Source organism: Chrysemys picta, chromosome 4, assembly GCF_011386835.1.
Source record: "Chrysemys picta bellii isolate R12L10 chromosome 4, ASM1138683v2, whole genome shotgun sequence".
NCBI classification, from domain to species: domain Eukaryota; kingdom Metazoa; phylum Chordata; order Testudines; family Emydidae; genus Chrysemys; species Chrysemys picta.
In genome coordinates, this window is record NC_088794.1 from 123,905,861 (window position 1) to 123,928,861 (window position 23,001).

The following is a 23,001-nucleotide window of genomic DNA, read 5'->3' on the forward strand; positions in this document are numbered from 1 at the left end:
CTCAGCCACCTCCTTGTCCTGATTTAGTTGTCTGCAGTAGATGCCTACTATGACATCCCTATTTTTTACCCCTTTTATCTTTACCCTACAGACTTTCAACTGGTCTGCCTCTCAGCTCCTTCTTGATCTCCGAACAAATGCATATATTCTTGATATATAATGCAAAACCTCAACCTGTTTTATCTTGCCTGTCCTTCCTGAACAAGTTATACTTCTCTATACCAATATTCGAGATCTGAGATTTATCCCACCACATCTATGTCATGCCAATTATGACATAATTTAGTTTACAGACTAATACTTCCAGTTCTTCCTTTTTATTTCCCATACTCCTTGCATTTAAAGTCCAATCCTTTTTTCTAGGACAAGACAGACACACACAAGAGGTGAGAGAAAAGAACAGCAAAGATAGAAAATGAAGCTTCTATCTCTAGTGTTAACTTTCACTTGTAATCTCACTGCTGGAGAGACACAAGCACAGCCCACAGCTGGCCACTTCAAGACTTGGCAAACTGTACCAGCATCAGGCTGTTTACGGCATTATTTTTAACTGCCTCTTTGGTTATAGCAGGGGTTCTCAAGTGGGGGGTCAGGATCCCTCAGGGGGTCACAAGGTTATTACATGGTAGGTCATGAGCTGTCAACCTCCACCCCCAACCCCGCTTTGCCTCCAGCATTTAAAATGATGTTAAATATATTAAAAAGTGTTTTTAATTTATAGGGGAGGGAGGTCACACTCAGAGGCTTGCTATGTGAAAGGGGTCGCCAGTAAAAAAGTTTGAGAACCACTGGGTTATAGGCTTTCACCAGTGTTGTAAAATGTACAGTCTTGGCCAGCTAAGCCAGCCTTTTATTAGACAGAAGGCAAAAGGAGAGGGATAAGAAGGAGAAGAAATAAGATGGGGAAGAAAAAGGACAGATGGGGGAGGGAGGTATAGCAGGCACTAAAGTCTCACATCCCAGGTGGAGTTTAGGATTCAGCTGGAGCCAGTGGAGGTGGTGATGTCATCTGGGTCTCTCTCTTGGCCCAGCTTCATCAGGACATCTTTCAGGATCAGGACAATGCAGGCCCAATGTTATAATGGTGGGTCCCAGGAGACACTGTGGATAGCAGCCATGATGATGAAGTTTGTGCTTTCTGATCCACCTCGCAGATAGCTGCTGTTGTCATGTCATCCCCCACCCCCATTTTTTTAAAAAGGCACTTAAAAGGAAGTGATGGGCAGAATAGCCCATCCCCTCATTATTTTGTTAATCAATCAGGCCTCATTTCCAACACATAAATTTTGATTCATTGAGTTCCAGTCCCAAACTTTTCTAGTTTACCAGGCATGGTTTTAAAAGTCTTTGAACTATATTAGTAGGCCCTTTTGTTTGGATTAATTTAGTCTGTCTCCCTTTTGCACTTTTTCCTATTAAAATTTATTGTTATAGGTTATTGTAACACTTTATGAACTTTCACTCACTTCTAGGGTGACCAGATGTCCCGATTTTATCGCAACCCTGGGTTTAGTAGGCCAATGCTCAAACCACTGAGCTATCCCTCCCCCCCAAGTTATGGTGAATTAGCCCTGCTGTAACCAAACCAAACTCTATCATGGTCAAAAGAGTTATGCCTGTTTGCACCAAGCCTGAATTTGGTTCCTACTAGCTCTTTATCATGGTGAACTTTAATTATACAGAGCCCTCTACAGTTTTCCTTGTGTATAGCTGTCGTCAGAAAGATCCAAGATCCATCCATTTGACACTGTTGCATTTGGAGCCATAGTACTGTTACAGAATTCTAACAGGAATAAAAATTTGTTCTTCCCAGCACGGAATGATCTGAAATACTTAGAGATGAGATAAAGGAGAACAATCTATAAAGGTTTTTTAGAACAGCTGGTTAAACTTTAGCTTCTGCCTAGTTTCTTAGAAGAGAATGGGGTGTATTATTACAATATTTAATCATATCAAGAATTATCTGTTAGTCTTTAAGGTGCCACCAGACTCCTTGTTGTTTTTGATCAAGAATTAGTGGTTTTTTAGGTTGGTTCGACATTTTTCTTAGACTCGGGTGTGTGTGAGACAAGACAAGCAGCACTTTCAGAGTGGGAATCCGGGTGAGTGATTTTTAATTCTATGGATGTCCGTGAAATCCAAAGATGATAGTAAACTGGGTGGAAGTGGGAGATACCACGGAAAGCAGGCTTAATGCAAAGGGACCCAAATAGGTCAGGAACATCCCTTCAGGAAAGAACAGGGAGTTTCACTCAGACAAGAAGCAGCTGCAGGAAGAGGCCCCACGTGACAGCAGGGACGGCTCTGCCATGGGCACTAGCCTCGAAGCGTCTCCCCACTGACACAGCCCCTGCTGCCGCTGCCAGCTCCGCGAACCTGCCTGACGCCCCCCACGAGCTCAGAACAGCCCCCGCCGCGCGCCCAGCATCTCTCCACTCCCCAACCCGCCGCCCGTCCAGCGTCACGTGACCCCGCGCGCTGCCCCCAACCCGTCCCCCGTCCCCAGGGTTGGGCAGAGGCTTCTTGCTCTCCACGCCCCATTCATTTCCTTCCTTCCTCCCCACACTCAGGCCCCGCCCCCTCGCTCTCTTCGCGGCCGCGCTTGGCCCTTCCTGGGCTCCGTAGCGGCCTCGCCTCTGTCTGTGCCCTCTCGGCCTCCATACGCCGCGGAGCTTCCGTTGGTGGGTGCAGGATGGTGAGTGAGCACCGGGCCCGTGTCTCCGTCACCGGTAACCGGGGGCTGCAGTCAGGAGACCGAGGGACGGGGGGATATGGAGAGGGGCTGGGCCCCCTGCCTCTGGGGCCCGGCTCCTTCCCCCGCCGGCCCGGCTTATGCGGAGTCATCGCCCATCCCCCGCTGAGGCCTGTGCCCCGCCGGCCCCGGAGCGAGGGGAGCGGGCAGGAGTGGGGGGAGGAGGAACGGCATGGGGGGGGGTATTTACCGATTTCGGGAGGCAATTTATTTCTAAGCCGTAAAATCATCTCCCGGAAGGGAGCGTCCCCCAGAGCCCTGTCCAGAAGGGGCCGGTCCCCCTCAGGCACAGCCCCTCGTCCTGCGCCGCCGGCCAGCGAAGGGGGCAGATCCCCGCTGCTACGAGGCACAGGCGAAACAAAGGAGGGTGGAAATGGCAAAGCTGCCACCCATGTTAACAGTCTCCCGTCTTATCCGGTACCCCATGAGGAGACTGAAAAGATTTCTCTTCTGTAGGCCTGCCTGTCTGGTATTTAGCAAAACGGAGAAAAAAACAAATTGGGGCTGGGGCCGGGTCCTGTCCCCTTTCCCACACCCACAATTGGTTTGTTAATCTTCGTTTAAATAATAAAAATACCTAATTTTGACATAATGTTTTTCATCAGTAGATCTCAAAGTGCTCACATCGTGGGGTGCTGTGTAGGGTATTGCCAACACGAAGTGTTCAAAAACCACAAGTACCTTAACATTCTTGAGATTTTTAAAATACAATTTTGGGTCGTTTTATCTCCTTTTTAATGTTTGGACAACACTTGGGTCACATTTTCAGTTTTCACAACCACAAGGTTGAGAAACCTGTTTGGTTTTTTCGTAATGGCAGCTGAGATGCTCACATAATCGCACGGCTCTAGTAGCTAGCGCTTTGAGTAAAAACACCTAGAATCTCAAGAGCTGACAATAGTGTATTAAGCATACAATTAAAATACACAGCTTTATTGTTTCATTGCCTTAACTGATTAGCAAAAGCTAACCCATTTTATAGTCTAACTCATTAACAATGTGAAAAGTCATATAAAAACCTGTGGACTTAATAACACAGTTTGCCCAGTGAACACCCATGTCTGATAGTGAAGGGTAAGATTATGTCATGGATTCTGTGACTTTCTGAGACCTCTGTGATGTTTTCCAGCCCTGGGGTGGTGGGCTGGAGCTGGCAGCCGCCGTGGAGCCCTGCAGCTCTGAGCCGCCACCGGCAGCGGTTCACAGGAGCCATGGGCACTGGGGGGACCCTTGCAGCTCTCAGCTGCCATGAGCAGCAGGTGCTGGATTCCCCCACCGTGGCAGTGGGGCTGGGGCTCGGGCTCTCATGCACCTCCCCCGAGTTTGGGCTTCAGTCCTCCCCCAGTCAGCCCCATTTTGTTACAGTTATTTTTAGTAAAAGTCAGGGACAGGTCACAGGCAATTTAAACCTGTGCCTGAGTTTTACCAAAAATACCTGTGACAAAATCTTAACCTTCTTGATAGTACATTCTTTTCACTAGCTTTAATACCAATTCTTGATTTAGTACAGATGAGTACACTAGCTTTATGTGATGAGTTGTATTATTGACAAGGAAATAGTTTACAGGCCTTGGAAACAGGGATTGCCATCTTCCTGGCATATCTAGTTCAACTGTGGTCAATACTTTATGCTTCAAAGGAAGGAGATTTAACCATTATGCACCAAGCTAGTGCAATGCTGTATCAGTCCAAAACATAGCCCTTTGGTCAGTCCATATTGCTCCACTCTTCAAATCCCTTCACTAACTCTCCTGCTTGAGAAGATTGATTTATTCCAGGATTTACCAGCAGTTTGTTTAGCCTTATTAAAATGTATCTAATTGCATATTCTTTTTGCAAGATTCTTGCAAGATTCTTAGTATTCCAGATACAAATAGCTTGCTTGCTTTCATTTGGGTGTCATCTTTGTTTTCCTTTAGGGTCAAAGTCAAAGTGGTGGACATGGTCCTGGGGGTGGCAAGAAGGATGACAAGGTAAATAATGAAAAATCAATTGCCCTTTTTTAATAGGGTAAACTGCATGACTAATTCCAAAGTTTTCAGCAATGGATTTTTAAATAATCTTTTGTTTCATGTACTCAAAACTGCCTAAAATTTGCCCATTGCTTATATTTCCTAGCCTCCCCAAATATCACTTTCACATGCATGTTGTAGAAGAACTCACATGGTTTACTCAGAAAATGGCTTGCTCTGTAAACTGTACAAGAGGCACTAAAAATTACATGGCAGTAATATCCTACTTACAAACAGTGAAATAAAAATAGCTCTTGGTCACAAAGGAGTTGACTTTTCAAAATCTGCAGGCAGATGCCTGATTTGTGAGTACCGAGTCAGCACTTGTGCACATCGGCTGCAAGTGCATTTTTAAAAATCCAACTAATATGGCTTTCTTTCTTGTGGCTTAGGAAGAAAAATGAGTCCTTCTGAGCTAGAATTCTGTTTATGCAGGCAAACTTATAAATATACAAATTAACAACTGAATTTAATATATTTGGATGTAGATTAAACTGCAAAGTAAACAAACTGCAAAACCTGACTGCTCCTTTATGTTGTAAAATAACACTGGGATAAGTCTCCACAGTGCAGTGCTGCTGCAACAGAGCAAAGTGTTCTGTTCTGCGTGTGGAAGCTGTGCGCTGTGTGACATAGGATGGCTAGTGTAAACACTTTGCCTTGCTGCAACTTACACCATCACACCAGTGCAGAGAGCAGTAGTGTGATTCTCTAGTGTAGACTAGGCTTGAGAGTCAACCTCCTCTCTCCCTTAAGCCTCACTTTAGAGGCCTCGAAGATTTACAGTTCAGGTTTCAGCCTCCTGTGACATCAGATTCCTAGTTTTCCAAAAACTGGCAAAGTCCTTCATCTGAAAGAGGCAACTCAAGATCTGATATATCTAATGTATAAAGTAAGCAGGAAAATAATTAGTTTTTTTAAAGCCTCCCTCTTTATATATTATACATCATAAAGGAGGAGTAAAAGGCACAAACCCAGTACATCTTTGCATTGTAATTCACTTTCAAATTGAGTTATTTTTCAGCTTGGCACTGTGATGGATTTCTGTGGCTTGTTCTTGTGATAGCTATTCTGATTTTTGTTTTGTGCTTGTCTGATTTGGTTTAAAAGGATAAGAAGAAGAAATATGAACCTCCAGTTCCAACTAGAGTGGGGAAAAAGAAGAAGAAAACAAAGGGACCAGATGCAGCCAGCAAACTCCCACTGGGTAAATATGTTTATTTCTCCTACAATCTCACAAGGCTCTTATAATATTGTGGGATCTAGGGTTCTGATCCTGCAACAAGCTCCACAAGGGCATATAATGGTCTGCTTCCACAGATCATACTGCAGGATTAGGCCTAAATCTCAAATGACTAAATTATAAAACCAAAGGTAACACTGTAAAGATTTTATTAGAAATAATTTCCCTATTACTTGGTTAAGGTTATTAGAGATTATCTCAGTAATTCTTAATATTTTTTCTGACGAATGCTCTATAGGGCACCCAATTTTTTTTCTTTTTCTTAAATGAGGTCAAAAGTGGGGAAGATCCTGTGAATAATATAGTTGGAGTAGGATTGGAATAAGCAAGAGTGACTGACCCTCCTGTGCATTTAGGAGCTGAGAGAAGTGATGTTGAGAGTCTCTTCTGTCTGTATAAACAACAAAAATAAGTCTTTTATTCACCTGAATTATCCGTAAACTGTGAAACATTGTCCTTGTGCAGGACCAGTAGGATTTATTCTCTGTAAAATGCACACATATGTTTGAATGGAAGAACAGGAGTACTTGTGGCACCTTAGAGACTAACAAATTTATTAGAGCATAAGCTTTCGTGGACTACAGCCCACTTCTTCGGATGCATATCTTGATGGATTTCCACTCCATACGGCTAAATCCAGTGCCTTGCATAATGACAGGTTTCAGAGTAGCAGCCGTGTTAGTCTGTATCCGCAAAAAGAAGAACAGGAGTACTTGTGGCACCTTAGAGACTACCAAATTTATTAGAGCATAAGCTTCCACGAAAGCTTATGCTCTAATAAATTTGGTAGTCTCTAAGGTGCCACAAGTACTCCTGTTCTTCTTTTTGCGGATACAGACTAACACGGCTGCTACTCTGAAACCTGATGTTTGAATGGGTTACCTATTCTGTCCAGTAGTAGAACAGTGACACAGATACATGGTATACTACTGTCCATTTGTCTATCAGGTGTTTTTTTACTGTTGCAGAGGATCTGAACAGATGAACTCACAAGGGATACAGTATTAAATTATGCAATGTTGTGGTTAAGGTGCTTGCTCACAGTCATTAACAATTAGATTTTTGCAATTAGATTTGCTCTGTTACGTGAGGTTAGGAGTTTGTTATAGGTTAGGGGTTTGTTACAGGAGTGGGTAGGTGAGATTCTGTGGCCTGCATTGTGCAGGAGGTCAGACTAGATGATCATAATGGTCCCTTCTGACCTTAAAGTCTATGAGTATGTTTGCTGCTGTTGTAATTCTCTTCACGTTCCCAAATGAAACTTGCAGAATGAAACTAAATGAAATTGGGGAGTGGAATGAGGTGGTTGTGGGGGCTATTTTTTTTTTTTTCCTCCCAGAGGCCCTTTCTGGATTTAGAAGGCTGTTAAGGGGGAGAACTCTTGTTTTAGCACTTATTGTGTGAAACTTTAGCTGTGAGTAGGACATGTGAATTTGCTTTGTATCTATGGCCTTTTCTATACTAAGTTTTCAACCACTGGTGTAGCATGCTGGTGCAAGCAATAGAGCGAACAGGATTTACTCTGATTCCATGCAATTTGTTGTAGCTGGAATAAGCTGCACTGGTATAAATTGTGCACTACTTCTATAACTCATGTGTATACTGTGCTTTGCACAGATGTATCTATGACAGTGGATAAAGCACCAGTTCAAGGAAGACCTGTAAAATTCCTCCTGAACTGAGCCTTTTGCTGTGAGATTGTGGCTGGCATTTTTGTTTTCTTTAAGTTCTCCATCAGGTGAAGCACTGGGGGTCTGGAAGGATCATTCAGAGTCCAGACTGAATACTGTAGATATGTCTAACATATGAGGCAGGACAAGGGAAAAAGGAAACTGTGGTTCCTGATTTTGTTTATAAACAGTGGTGAAATTGTGCATTCAGTAATGCTATTCCAGCTGACTTTTAGTAAAAGGGGGAGGAGGAGAAAGGAGAAAAACATTAAACTCTCTAGAATTGGGTTTTCCAGGGTTTGGGCGTTTAAGATGTATTGCAGCTGTTCTATTGAATTTGCTCTGTTTAAGGGCTGTACTTTTTGATTAGCTAATAGTCAGTTGCTTTGTTAGTTTAAAGTAACCTTTTCTTTACTGTGGTTAATTTATTTCTACCACTGTGGTTTTTGTTCCGGGGTGTCTTAGTGATTCTTCTGTGAATTTTTCTCCTTTTGCTCTTCTGCTCAATATGCAACGGCAGTCAAAAAAGCTGTCAGAATGTTAGGAACCATTAAGAAAGGGATAGATAAGAAGACAGAAAATATCATCATGACACTATATAAATCCATGGTACGCTCACACCTTAAATACTGCATGAAGTTCTGGTTGCCTCATCTCAAAAATATATATATTAAAATTGGAAAAGGTACAGAGAAGGGCAGCAAAAATGATTAGGGGTAGGAAACAGCTTCCATATGAGAAGAGATTAAAAAGCCTGGGACTTTTCAACTTGGAAAAGAGATGACTAAGTGGGGTATGATAAAGGTCTGTAAAAATGTGAGTGGTGTAGAGAAAATTAATAAGGAAGTATTACGTACTCCTTCATATAACATAAGAACCAGGTATCATCCAATGAAATTATTAGGCAGCAGGTTTAACACAAACAAAAGAAGCTACTACTTCACACAACACACAGTCAAGCTGTGGAATTCATTGCCAGGAGAGGTTGTGAAGGTCAAAACTATAACAGGGTTTAAAAAAGAAATAAGTTCATGGGATCTATTAGCCAAGATGGTCAGGGATGCAACCCAATGCTCTGGGTGTCCTTAGCGTCTGAATTCCAGAAGCTGGGAATAGACAATAGGGGATGGATCTCTCGATGATTGCCTGTTCTGTTCATTCCCTCTGAAGCACCTGGCATTGGCCACTGTCAAAAGACAGGATACTGGGCTAGATGGACCATTGGTCTGGCCCAGTATGGCCGTTCTTATGCTCCACTGTCTTTAAAGTGGAATAAAGTATTGCTTTACTATGTGCCTGATGGCTGGAAACCCCACTGGGAAATTACATCCATATTCTAGGCCACTGGAGCTTTTTTGTGGTGAGGTATTAGCATGGTAGTGGCTATGGCTGCCAGAGCATAATCTTAGTCTGCAGTGCCTACCTCTGCTTGATGCACTCTTACCTTGTTAGATTCTGGAAGTATTGACTCATCTACTGATGTGCCATTGAAAACCCTGGTAGTGGTTGGGTAGATGTATAGAAAAACACACCTAAAGCCATCACCCCAGAGACTGTTGTGGTAGAAGGTAATTATGACATTTGGAAGAAAATCCGATTAGAAACTTTCATTTAAATAACTAGTATCTTGAAAAGATTTGCTGGTGGATTTCTTAGTTTATAGGCCTTTGGGTAATGATTCAGACTGGCCTGTTAATAAGGATTAGGCCAGCAGTTTCTTGCAATGAATTATTGAATAGCTTATACCATATCTAAATGGGAGTCAGATATACAGTGATTCAACTTCTTTCATTACAGTGACACCTCACACACAATGCAGACTCAAATTGCTGAAATTAGAGAGAATTAAAGATTACCTACTTATGGAGGAAGAATTTATCAGAAATCAGGAACAGATGAAACCTTTAGAAGAAAAGCAAGAGGTAAGTCTGAGGAAATTATTACACTCTTATTAAAACTGAGATACTACTAACCTAGATCTTTAGAAGTAAAATTGTAAACAATGTAAACTAGTTGATGCACAAGACCTGGAAATAAAGTGACTGAAATTTATAAAAACAGATTAAATATTTAATATTTATTTTAATTGTATTTAATAAAGCATAGAAGGTACAGTCTCCTTACCGAGCGGCTCCCTAGTTGAAGAACAGAGGGTGGAGGAGTCTACTTTCAGGAATATTGGGGACTGGACTAGTGGGTTGAGTTTCGATACAGTTTATTATAGGTGGGGCATGTGTTTTTGTTTAGTGGGTCTCTGAAGGTGGAACTCTCCAAGGTGGCCAGCCAGCAGAGAAGGGAGGGAATGCACTAGACACATACACATTCTTATAGGGTAAGCTACAGAGGCATAAAGCAACATGAGATTAAACAAGTGGTTTAGCTTCTTAGCTGCCCCAAAAAGAGAGCTCCTATCCTCCTCTGCTGTGGAAGCTACATTCTCAGGGACTGTGGAATCTATACCGCATCACAAGAAGTAGAAAGGACTTTTTTTTTTTTTCTCAAATAGTTGTCAAAAGAACTGGGTAATGAATTTCCATTTTTTTCCTCACACAGGTAGTAGTTCTTTCTTTAGTATATATGTTTAAAGCAGTACAATACATGTTTTGCCGAAGCTATTTTTTTTTGTTTGTTTCTGTGTTTAGTTCTTTGCTTTTGCTTGTTTGTTTCTTGCAGGAAGAGAGATCAAAGGTCGATGATCTGAGAGGAACCCCAATGTCTGTAGGTACCCTGGAGGAGATTATTGATGATAATCACGCTATAGTGTCTACATCAGTGGGATCTGAGCACTATGTCAGTATTTTGTCTTTTGTGGACAAAGATCTTCTAGAACCAGGCTGCTCTGTTTTGCTCAATCATAAGGTAAGTTGTTTCACAATATGAAGATGGAGTGGTGTGCAAGTTCCAATACCCTTTTGAACTAGCCTTTGGTTTTGGATCTGTTATAAGAGTACCATAGTGCAAGATCCAAGAATAAGTGCTTTGTGTGTTTCATGTCGCTGTGTGAATGTACAGTACATTTAATCTTGGATTCCTGTGTAGTTTTGTGTTTTATCTTTAGGATCATTCTTCAGTAAAATGCATGCTATTTTACTTATGTTTGGTATTGGTATACCACTTGGACTAGGTTCATGCTGTGATAGGAGTCCTGATGGATGACACAGATCCTTTAGTTACAGTGATGAAAGTGGAGAAGGCCCCTCAGGAGACTTACGCTGACATTGGTGGCCTTGACAACCAGATTCAAGAAATTAAGGTATTCATATTTAGTAATTTATCTAATTAATAAGAAAACTTTTAAGCATCTGTTATCAGGAAGTTACCTAGATGATGGTCCAAAACTTGTGCATGAATTGTCACAATTGCTGTGGAACCCAAGACAGCACTGAGCTTTCTGGGATTTTGTACATTTTAAATCCTCAGCCTTAGCAGTCTTTTACAATTATATCAAGATTTTCAAAAGTGACTAGTGATTTTGGGAGTCCTATTTTGCCTCACTTTAAAGTGACGTGATTTTCAGAAAGTGCTGATTTCCTTCCCTCTGAAATAGGTACCTTTTAAGGGTGACTCAAGGTGGGCACCCAAAACACTAGTGAAAATGTTGGCCTTAATAATTGATAATTAACACATTGAGGAAACCAGATTTCTCTTGTTGAATAATCCTCAGATTATAGAGGCGTCCTCTAGTGCTCTGTACACAGGATTAGGAGCCATGAATTCCTGAATTCTAAATTAAGCTCTGACATTGACTTGCTATGTGGCCTTTGGCTGTGCACTCATTCAGCCTTAATGTTTTCATTTCTAAAATGGAGACAGTAATACTCAATTACTTCATGTGACTGTTGTGCGGATTAATTAGTCAATATTTGTAAAATACTTTAATACTTGTTCTTATGTTATAGGAGTCTGTGGAGCTTCCTCTCACCCATCCTGAGTATTATGAAGAGATGGGTATAAAGCCTCCCAAAGGAGTAATTCTTTATGGCCCACCTGGCACAGGTATCCTACATAACAGTAACTTTAAGTATGCTCAGTTAATCCCATTTAAAGTATTAAGTGCAGATCCACAAAGATACTTAGGCACCTAAGTCCCAATTCTGGCTCCACTGCGATTCACAAAACTCCTGCTGCACCCCATAGCTGCTGGATGAGGTTAGGGCCTGAGTCTTCAGGGTAAAAGTTCCCTCAGCGCTTGAGTTTTTGCCTCTGGGCGTGCACACTACTGCCTCCCTATAGGTGTTCCGAAGCTTATCTCCCGCATAAGCCCTAGAGCAGTTCACAAACTGGGGGAAGATAGGTGTCATCCACCTAAGTCGCATGTGTAGCCAGACCATTCTAGTGGGCATGTTCAGAGGCCACCTCCTGGATTGGGCCCTGTTCAGAGTCTTCCCGGAGGAGGAGGTGGTACCCACCTTATAACTTTAGCCAGTGGTTAGAGCACTCACCTGGGGTGTCAGAGACCCAGGTTCAATTTCCCCATCTGCAGGAGAAAGGATTTGAATAGGGGTCTCCCACTTCTCAGGAGAGTGCTCCAATCACTGAGCTACGGAATATTCTGATGTGGGGCTTCCTCAGTTTCTCTGGTTGAAGTTGTGGATAAATACTTGAGTCATTAGAGCATGGGGACTGGACCCTTGGTCTCCCATCTCCCAGGTGGATGCCTTAACCCCTGGGCTCAGAGTCATTCTCACTGGCCCAACGACTGATCCACTGTTGATAAATACTTAAATAGTCATTGGGCCAGAGAGAGAGACTGACTCTGCATTGCAATGGTTACAACGCTCCCCTGGGATGTGGGAGGCTCGGGGTATGGTAGCTTTGCACCTGTCATGTCCCGCAAGAAATGCCTTAAGCCACCTAAGCCTTTTGACTCAAAGAGGCGGGTCTTCTTTCATGGATCACTAAGCAGAGGTAGGTGCCTGTCTCCAGGATACACCCATCATTGTCTAGCTAAGGTGGAGAGCTGCCTAGAACGTTGACTTTTGTGGATCATGTTCTAAGGGTCCTAACCCTCCCCATTCATTGTATAGGAAGCCTGTGTGCCTACCTCAATCATTGAGGATCGCAGTGATTTTTCTAGGCACCTAAAAGTTCAGCGCTGTGATGCTCAGCATTGCAATGTCTTAGTCATTGAGTTGTAATTTTAATATAATTAGACTTGGTATATCAGCACTGTTCTGAATTTCATGCATCTTTTTTCTTAACGTTAATAATTGTTACTGCAAACTCACTGCAGTGTTTCTTTACAATTGATAATAGGTAAAACCTTACTAGCCAAAGCAGTGGCAAACCAGACCTCAGCAACCTTTCTGAGAGTTGTTGGCTCCGAGCTTATACAGAAGTACCTAGGTGATGGTCCAAAACTTGTCCGTGAATTGTTCCGCGTAGCTGAGGAGCATGCTCCATCAATCGTCTTTATTGATGAAATAGATGCCATTGGTACAAAGAGGTAGTGTATTGCATTCACACTTCCACACTGAATATAATAATAATTTTGTCAAGAACAATAGGGAAGTTATCTGAAACATTTCCGTTTGTGTTGAATTTCTCCTTTCGTCATTGACATTTTGGTAGGTTAAATCAGGGGCTCTCAAACTGGTGGTCGGGACCCCTCCAGGGGTCGCGAGGTTATTACATGGGGGGTCATGAGCTGTCAGCCCCCAGCCCCAAACCCTGCTTTGCCTCCAGCATTTATAATGGTATTAAATATATTTAAAAGTGTATTTAATGGTAAGGGGGTTGCACTCAGAGGCTTGCTATGTGAAAGGGGTCACCAGTACAAAAGTTTGAGAACCACTGGCTTAAATGATTTTTAATGTGAACAACACTTCCATTTGTTGACAAGTAAAATTTGAAGTAGTTACTACAAAATTCTCAAAAAAATTATCTCAAAACATTTTTTGTTATAAGATATGCCAAAAGTTAGCTGCTAGTGTAGTAGAACCTAACAGTATAGCTAGAGTAATGATGGATTGCTTTAGGCAGAAAGAGATGGCTTGTTTAACAAATAAATTCTTCATGCCTCTAACATTAGCTGAGTACGACATTTGATTACTTTAACTTATTTTTCTATTGTTATTATTTATATAAATCTGTAGATGCTTGTCTATACATTCTGCTATGTAGATATGTAGGGATGTAGAGAAGTTTAAAATAACATTGTTTGGGTGTAGCATGGTCAAAATCCATGCTCAATAACTTTCCATAACTTTTATAGCATTTTTAATTGTTACGCTGTCCACAGCAGAAGTTAATAAAATTGATCCATGTGAGTGAGCCATTATGTCACTCTGAACTAATGTCAGCTTGCATCCAGGCTGTGCTGTTTTAAAGATGGAGCAAGGTTTAATTGGGACTGACGCACTTCACAGCTTAAGGTGTCCTTAAAGCAGCCCATTATCACCCTAAAAATCAAAGTGTTGGAAATAGCAGTATATATTTGCACATTTTGGGATGTCTGGAGGTGCCATTTTCATACTTCTGTTTAAAAAAAACAAACAAACCAAACTGTTCCAGTAAAACACACTGAAGGTCTGACTCGAATCAGCACAGGCAAAGAGATTGTTAGAGGGATGCTGTCAAGTCCTAACAGCTGGAAGCTAAAGTCAGCAATGGTCAAATTGGAAGTGACACACATTTTTAACATTGAGGGTAATTAATCATTGGAATAGCTTACCAAGGAATGTGATACATTCATCACTCTACGTCTTTACATCAAGACTAGATGTGTTTCTAAACTGTATGTTCTAATTTTTTATTATGGTACTGCCTAGGGGACCAATCAAGCATCAGACCCCATTGTGCTAGTCCCAGTCTCTGCCCCCAAAAGTTTACAGTGTAAATAGACAAGACTGGAAAATGTAAGGGGCATTATATACCAGCAGAATGATTGTTTGTAAATGTCATGTTAGTTCTTAGATTTAAAAAAACATGGGGAGGGATTTGTTAGGAGGGGATTAGATAAATATAGGGCTCTGGTTCAACCTGAAATTATTGGACTAGATATTGGAATCGTGAAATTCTGTGGCTTTTTCTATGCAAAGGTCAGACTAGATTATTGTAATACTTTGACCATAAAATCTGTGCATATATGAAAAACTGGAAATGGATTAATTTAAATAATCAGTTTCTGAGAACGCACCCTTCTAAATAGTATGTTTACAATTTTTTAAAAATTCCTGTTAAAAAATTGAGGATTTTTCTGCTTCCCTATTTATAAGGGCCTTTTCATTAAGGGACAAACTAACTATGCACACTGATGCACAAAGTAAACACTGGAAAAATAAGAATATTTGCTCATCTTTCAGTTTAGTGTTACACCTCTACCCCGATATAACACGAATTCGGATATAATGCGGTAAAGCAGTGCTCGGGGGGGGGGGGGTGCACGCACTCCAGCAGATCAAAGCAAGTTTGATATAACACGGTTTCATCTATAACGTGGTAAGATTTTTTGGCTCCCAGGGACAGCGTTACATGGGGGTAGAGGTGTACTTGTAACTGCAGAAGAGCCAACATTTTCAGTCAGAAATGTGACTTTAAAGTTGGGTGTCTCTTTTGAAGGCTGTTTCTCTGTCTTCTGCTTACCTTATTGGACCCAGGTGGTATATAAACTGACCTATTGTGAAAGCTTTTGTATTTGAGGGCATATTTACATTCCTATATAACCTGGGTGTTTTAAGCTCTGACGAAAAAAGCTGATTATAATCATTGGTAGAGTGTCAGAGCATTTATTTCTGATATGCTGATCATTTTATTATTGGTAAAGAAAAGTATTTTTTGTACAGGGTTTAGTTTAGTTATATTTCTTTCTCTTGCCCATTCTCAAAGATATGACTCAAATTCTGGTGGTGAAAGAGAGATCCAGCGTACGATGCTGGAGTTGCTGAACCAATTAGATGGGTTTGATTCCCGTGGGGATGTGAAAGTTATCATGGCCACAAACAGAATAGAAACATTGGATCCAGCATTAATCAGGCCAGGTAAGAGACTTTTTATTAAGTCACATTTACTTCAAAAAGCTGCTTGTGCCAGGTACTGAATTTCATTTCTGCCTTTCTTTATAGAATGTTATTTGAGACTCTCCATAATCGTTTTATGGCTTAGAAGGAATGTTGATTTAGGAGTATAAAAAGTCAGTCCTTCTGAACAGGATGTAAAATATGAATCATGATGTATGTGCATGGAGAAAAAGGATAGTTTTCAGTTACAGGAGAAATAGCATTATAAATGCATTATGTATAGTTAATCCCGAGGAAGAATATGAAAATTATTTTAAATGTATCATGCTGTTGCTTAGGTATTTTATATGTCCATCTTTACCATAGTAGCTGAGTATCTCATCATTTATCCTTAAAACACCCCTGTGAGGCAGGGAAGTGATATCATCTCCATTTTACAGATGGGGAGCTGACGCAGAATGACTAAGGGCTAGAGTCACAAAAGGACTTAGGTGCTTAACTGACACATCAGGTACCTAAATCCCCAAATCAGGTCACAATGGGGTTAACAAAAGCCCTGTTCAGCTGCCCCAGAATGCTGTAGGCACCTAAGTTTTCACAGTAAAAGTTCCCTACATGCCTATATTTTTGCACGTACTCATGTGCAATGCAGTAGCCTTCCTCTAGACATCCAGATGCCTAAGCCCCCAGAGCAATGTATAAAATAGAAAAAGAGAGGTGTTCCTCTGCCTAACTTGCCTGTGGGACCCGATCTGGTGCGCGGCTCAGAGCTCACCTACCAGATCAGGCTCCCATAGGTGAGCTCACCCAAAGTACTGGGGAAGTGCTGGAGAGAGGGAGACGTCCCTCTTACCTTTTAGCCCAGGGGCTAGGCTACTTATGCAGGAGACCCCCCTCACCCCCCACTTCAAGTTGCTCCTCCACGTAAGTGTGAAGGGATTCAAACAGGGATCTGCCACCAGTAGGTTATGGAATAGTCTGTGCGGTTCCTTCTGTCTCACCTCTTGAGGTTGTTCCACCATGAATAAATGATTAGTCACTAGTCTAGAGAGAAAACAAGCATAAGAATGACTCTATAATGGGTGTTAAAGCACTCATTTGGGCCATGGGAGACCCAGTATACAGTCCCCCTGCTCCAATGACTTTTTCTTGTTTATTTATCCACAGTGCAACAGCTGCAGTAGGAGCGAATGAGGGAGGCCCACATCAGATTCTCTCATAGTCCAATGGTTGGGCACTCACCTGCGAGGTGGCAGATCCCTGTTTGAATCCTTTCTTCCCCTCAGGCAAAGTGGGGACTTGAACCAGGGGTCTTCCACAGCCCACGTGAGTATCCTAACCACTGGGCTAAAAGTTATAAGAGAGGTCCTGGCACCCCCAGCTCCTTGCAAAATGGCATAGGCACCCACTGCTAAGAGAAGATTTGCACTGAGAGTCTCAAGCAGTGGGAGGTGCCTCCCTGCGGCCCAGATTTAGGTGCTGAACTCTGAGAAGGGTGTCTGGGGACAGACCACTTGCCTTGGCATCACCCATTGATGAGGAGCCAGCCTAGCATGTTGGCTTTTGTGAATCCCGTTCTAAGGCACTTATCTCAGACTTTGAGAATCCCAGTGATTTTCTAGGTGCTGAAAGGGTAGGTGTGATGATGCTTAACCTCACCACACCCTAAATTCCTTTGTAAATCTAGCCCACGTTCATGCAGCATGTCTGTCCTAATTGCTATCCTTCCTCTTAGTCTAGAAGCACATTTTCCATTCAGCTATCGAAAAACAGAACACCAGTATTAAATACCAGTACCAGAATTTCTGGGCTGATTTTATTTTTTTCCTCTGAGTATAAACCTGGCACCTACCATTCTGTCTGCTCTGGAGTATGCTGCTCTTTAATAAAGGTAAAACTATCCAAGCACTTAATTCAGTGCAAACACAATGTGAAGTGCTTGTTTTTGATCACTTGTATTTAATTCACAGATAAAACTGGTGAATTTTAAAGTTACTTAGAATACTTGTATACAAAGGAACTCCAGTTTGAAAAATAAAAGTCTAAGCATGAAAAGCTTTAAGCCTCACTCATGTTAGCAGGTACCTGTTTTAAATAGGAAAGGGTGAGTGCCAGGATGTTCTCTGTGACAAGTTTTTACTTATTGAACTTGCTTTCCTTCCTTTGCCAGAGCCTGGATGTGGCAACTTTCAGGCTATGATGCAGGAGTGTCCTGTTTGGTTGGAATTTAATAATAGGGAATGGAGAAGAGTGGGCTGGATGATGATGTTTCTTTTTGTCCTTATGTGGGTTTCTTGCCTGGAAAAATATTAAAAATCGGATATAAAAGCTGAGCAGCAACAAAACTTGAGCTGGGCACAGATACTATACTGTAAAGTTGTAAAAACAGCCAACAAGAGATTAAGTGTTTGGGAAGTAAGGAGGAAGCTACCCCACATCTGCCTACTGTGAGGTTTACACCTTTCCACTGAAGCTGGTCACTATTTGAGACAAGATAATGGACTAGATGGACTTCCCTCTGATCCAGTTTGTCAATTCTTATGTTCCTCTATTTAAATATGACTAGGCCAGTAGTAGTTCTCTCCCTATTTCATTTAAACATTATGGGACAGTGACTGTCTATTTTGTCTTGCACACAGACCCTACAGTGCAACACTGCCTAAACATTAATAAAACGGTCACAGCTTGTTCATATTCTCATGAGCATGGAGCCTCACCTACCTTCTGACCTCAGTTTTTCTTCCAGAATATGGCTGTGGGACATTGCCTCCACACCTCTGCCAATGTGGGGGAAACAGTGACAGCTCATTCTGTACTTCTTCAGGGGACAGAGCACTTCAAATTCCACTGCTTTCAATCGAGAATCACTTAAATGTCTTTCCTACACACAGGGCGTATTGATAGGAAAATTGAGTTCCCCTTACCAGATGAAAAGACCAAGAAGCGCATCTTTCAGATCCACACAAGCAGGATGACTTTGGCAGATGATGTAACTTTAGATGAGCTTATTATGGCTAAAGATGATCTGTCTGGCGCAGATATTAAGGTAAGGTGCACTAGTGCTGACTAAGTTTGTAAACATCAGTTATGATAAATGTGTAATATCTGGGGTGAATTAAGACCTTATGCTATGATCCAAATAAGCAGTCCCCTTCCTCTACTACTGTAAGACAGTCAAACTGTCCTTCAAAGCTTTTACTGTTTTCTCTCCTTTATCATTGATTAGAGCAGTGATACTCAGGCCTCAGTGGTGCAGAAGCCAAATTGGCAATCACCATCACCCAAAAGAGCCACAATAGTGTGAATTCATTGTTCATTTACTATATGTATGTATTCTTACAGCAAAATGACTGACCAAATATTGATTTTAGCAACTATAACAACATAGTAAAAGCATCCTGATTGATTAATACAGTAACTCCTCACTTAAAGTTGTCCTGGTTAATGTTGTTACATTGCTGATTAATTAGGGAACATGCTCGTTTAAAGTTCTGTAATGCTCCCTTCTAATGTCATTTGGCAGTCTCCTGCTTTGTCCACCGCTTGCAGGAAGAGCAGCCCATTGCAGGCTTGGAACCAGGGTGGACTATCAGCTTCCCTGCTCCCCTAAGTTTCCTGTACAGCAGCTGCCCAGCAGGTTATCAGTTGCTGGCAGTTCAGCTGTTCCTCCCCTCACTGCCATGTGCTGCTCCTGCCCTCTGCCTTGGAGCTGCTCCCTGAGACTCCTGCTTGCTGTGCGGGGAGGAAGAGGGAGGCTGTCAGGATGTGTCCCTCCCCCTGCTGCACCCCATCTTCCATAGAGCGGGGGGACACACGACGGAAGGAGCTTGTTGGCAGCAGCTGCGGTCTCAGCAAGCTGATCTAATTAACAAGGCAGTGTACTTAAGAGTAGGGTCAGTGGAAGGGGAAATACGCATCTCTCTCTCTCTCTCTCACACACACGGTGCGTGTCTATGTTTGCGATGCTGTCTCCCCTCCTCCATTCCTGCTGCCTTGTAGAGTGTGAGAGTTAACCCTTGAGGGCTCAGCCAATTGCTAGTTCATCATTTAGCAGTAAGGCATCCCCTGGGAAATATCCCACCCTCTGACTCCTCCACCTCAACCAAGTTTCACCATCATCATCACTGTTTACCACTATTAAGTTGTTTGTTTAAAACTTATAGTGTGTGTGTATATAGTCTTGTCTGGTGAAAAAAATTTCCCTGGACCCTAACATTCATTCTTATAGGTTTCAGAGTAGCAGCCGTGTTAGTCTGTATCCGCAAAAAGAAGAACAGGAGTACTTGTGGCACCTTAGAGACTAACAAATTTATTAGAGCATAAGCTTTCGTGGACTACAGCCCACTTCTTCTATATGCATCCAAAGAAGTGGGCTGTAGTCCACGAACGCTTATGCTCTAATAAATTTGTTAGTCTCTAAGGTGCCACAAGTACTCCTGTTCTTCTTTTTATTCATTCTTATGGGGAAATTGGATTTGCTTAACATTGTTTTGCTTAAAGTTGCATTTTTCAGGAACATAATTACAACGTTAAGTGAGGAGTTACTGTAACTAAAATCATATTAAAACACTATGTGCTGCAAAGAGCTGCAGGAGACACATGAAAGAGCCACTTGCAGCTGCCAAGCCTCAGTCTGAGTATCACTGCATGAGCGGGGACCATCAGTGCCACTCTCTGGCGTCTCCATTTTTTTTATTAACATCAACAATCTCCTGCATTTGGGTGTCAACAAATACCCTAGTGCCATAAAAACCTCTTCATTTAGTGTAGGTGGGTACCAAAACTCTACTTACCACACCCTTTCTAATGGCTGAGGAGCATGTTTTTCTAAATGCTGAAAATGCAAATGTTAGCAGTGGTTGAGTAGAAATTAAAGTCTAAGGGGCTAGAGTCACAAAGGGACATAGTTCCCTAAATCCCAGAATCAGGACCTAATGGAGTCACAAAACCCCTGCTCAGTTTCTGCCTCTGCGCATCTACAGTGCAGCCTCGTTCTATGTGCTGTACTAACTGTGGGACAATAGGCATTCCTCCACCTAACTTGTCTGTGGGCACATGCCAGTAGGCATGCTCAGAGCTTGCCTAGTGGATTAGGTCACCTGAGGCGAGCTCACACAAGAGCTTTCTGGGGACCATCCTTCATAACTCTTAGCCCAAAGGATATTCTGATGTGGGGCTTCTTCCGTCTCTCCTGTTGAAGCTGTTCCAACATGGATAAATGAGTCATTGGACCAGTCCTCTTCCTTCAATGATTATTTTTAGATAATTTATCCAGTGGAACAACTTCAACAGGAGTGATTGAGTGTGCCCCACATCAGACTTCTCATAGCTCAGTGGTTAGGGCACTCTTCTTCCCCCTCAGGCAGAGGGGGGACTTGAAGCAGAGTCTCTTACATTACTGGTGAGTACCCTAACCCCTGGGCTGAAAGTTTTCAGGGAGTGCCTCCTCTTGCAAAATCATTGGAGACACTGAACTCTGAGGGTAGGGAAGTTTAGTACAGAGCATCTCCCATTGGCTAAGGCAGGGGATAACTAGGTGGGTAACATGCTGGCTTTGTGAATCTAACCCAATATTTCGTATCCATCTGGAGGAGCCACTGTCTTGGGGTTGGTTAGTAGTCCTTAGCTACAATTATATTCATCTAAGGCTTTTGAAGGAGGTCACAGTTACAGGCTTGGTGAAGCTGCTGTACCCAAGTTGTAGATGAGAAATTTTACATGGAGATAGTGTAACTTGTCTAAAGCCATACAGCAGGTCAGTTGCAGAGCTGAGACTAGGAGTTCTGGCTCCTTGTAATTTCACCTCTAGAGAGACCCATTTTAAAGTTCTGCTTAGCCGATAAGTTCACACACTGGCAGCCTCAGTTTACTAGATTGTTGTAGATCAAAGAGGTACAGTTATGGACTGTGCTAAATGTATCTGTTGATTTCCTGTTGGCATGCAAGCATTGCGTGGATCGGAAACAGAATTATTTGTTAAATACAGGTGTAGAGAGAACTTGAGTTCCAGTCTTGTTAGCTTCATAACTTAATATGGCAAGTAATGATTAGCATGGTTTTGCCACTGTTCTGTTTGCACTGGCATCTAGAAAATATTTGAAAACTGTGTGTCACAGTAATGCATGTGTGGTTTGAATTAGTTGTCTACAGCTAGCAATTAATATCAGCTTTTCTCTTTGGTAGGCAATTTGCACAGAAGCTGGTTTGATGGCTTTGAGAGAACGCAGAATGAAAGTAACTAATGAAGACTTCAAAAAATCAAAAGAGAATGTTCTCTATAAGAAACAAGAAGGCACCCCAGAGGGGCTTTATCTTTAGATTAACTATGTCCACAGAGGGACTCTTCTCATTTTCAAAATACACGAAATGGTAACAGATGTTTCACAGGCCTCATCAGTAGAGCATAATGGCTTAGCCTCTCCAAGCATGATGGATGGACTGTGTTTAGTTGTAAGTCTATAAAATACTTATTTCTAAATAAAACATTTGTTTCAGAAAGATTTTTTTTAATTGAATGTCTTTATCAACACTTCAGCCATATGTATTAAATTGCCTAGTTACCGATTAGTGGCTTGATGAATTTTTTCATCAAGCTACTGGCTTCTATAGACTATTTTAGAAAATAAGACGTGCAGCCACTGTTCAGTCTCATAACTTACTAACTACTGTGAGAAACATTATAAAATTTCTCTCAATTGGATTTGTCAGTTATAGTACCTCTTCTGTCTATACATCCTAAATGAATCGCCTATACTTTTGTGTTAACTAGATTTAGGCTTACTACAAGATTAACAATTACACCTAGTCCAGTAATGATGGTATTCTTTTTATAGGATATTTCAATATAATAGTACCCAGGCAGTTATAAAAATGGTTAGGAGTTGCGTTTTTTTTTTTTTTTTTTTTTTTAAAGAATTCAGACCCTGTTTGTTAGAATCACGGCTGACCAAAACTTTTCATTAAGGACACCTTAGAAAAAGACAGTCTCTAGGTTATGTCAGTTAAAACAGCCTTTTGAAAAGGTCACATTCATAAAGTTAAATGCAACAAAATAATAAAATTAGTCCATTAGTAATACGCTGATGTTTTGGATAAGTTTTAAAAGCTGGTGTTCATATTTAAAACAGAGTTTTAAATACAAGTGTTGCTAAGATAACACAATTATTTTCCCAGACATACAAGTGGTGTGTTTTCAGTTTGAGATCTTGTAAAGTCAAGACTTATGGATTTCACCATATATAGAAGATTCTGCATTTAAGACTATACTGTTCTAATTAAAAAAAAGTGGTTAAGTATACATTTTATAAATCCTGACATCTGCTGAACAATTGTGACTTCTGAAGTTTTACAAATTTGTTCAAAGCAC

The 23,001-nt window shown here is 41.7% G+C and overlaps 1 protein-coding gene across 2 annotated transcripts; it reads left to right on the top strand.

Annotated features, from left to right (window-relative positions):
• Window positions 1-2,284: 2,284 nt before the first annotated feature.
• PSMC1 (proteasome 26S subunit, ATPase 1) lies at window positions 2,285-22,133 on the top strand. 2 transcript variants are annotated; one of them, XM_005285385.5, is made up of 11 exons: window positions 2,285-2,695; window positions 4,672-4,725; window positions 5,875-5,971; window positions 9,475-9,599; window positions 10,351-10,536; window positions 10,802-10,930; window positions 11,577-11,673; window positions 12,934-13,123; window positions 15,505-15,656; window positions 18,527-18,681; window positions 21,819-22,133. In XM_005285385.5, the coding sequence occupies exons 1-11, from the start codon at window positions 2,693-2,695 to the stop codon at window positions 21,951-21,953; spliced, it is 1,323 nt and encodes a 440-aa protein (XP_005285442.1). In that variant the 5' UTR covers window positions 2,285-2,692; the 3' UTR covers window positions 21,954-22,133. The 2 variants fall into 2 exon arrangements, with proteins under 2 accessions (XP_005285442.1, XP_065451662.1); XM_065595590.1 differs by having other exon boundaries at window positions 2,665-2,729.
• The last annotated feature ends 868 nt before the right edge of the window (window positions 22,134-23,001 follow it).

What these genes read in the sequence shown, in the direction of transcription:
- PSMC1 (XM_005285385.5), top strand. An exon ending in CTGTTTTGCTCAATCATAAG is followed by an intron (nt 10,537 to 10,801) that starts GTAAGTTGTTTC and finishes CACTTGGACTAG; the next exon opens with GTTCATGCTGTGATAGGAGT. An exon ending in TTATGGCCCACCTGGCACAG is followed by an intron (nt 11,674 to 12,933) that starts GTATCCTACATA and finishes AATTGATAATAG; the next exon opens with GTAAAACCTTACTAGCCAAA.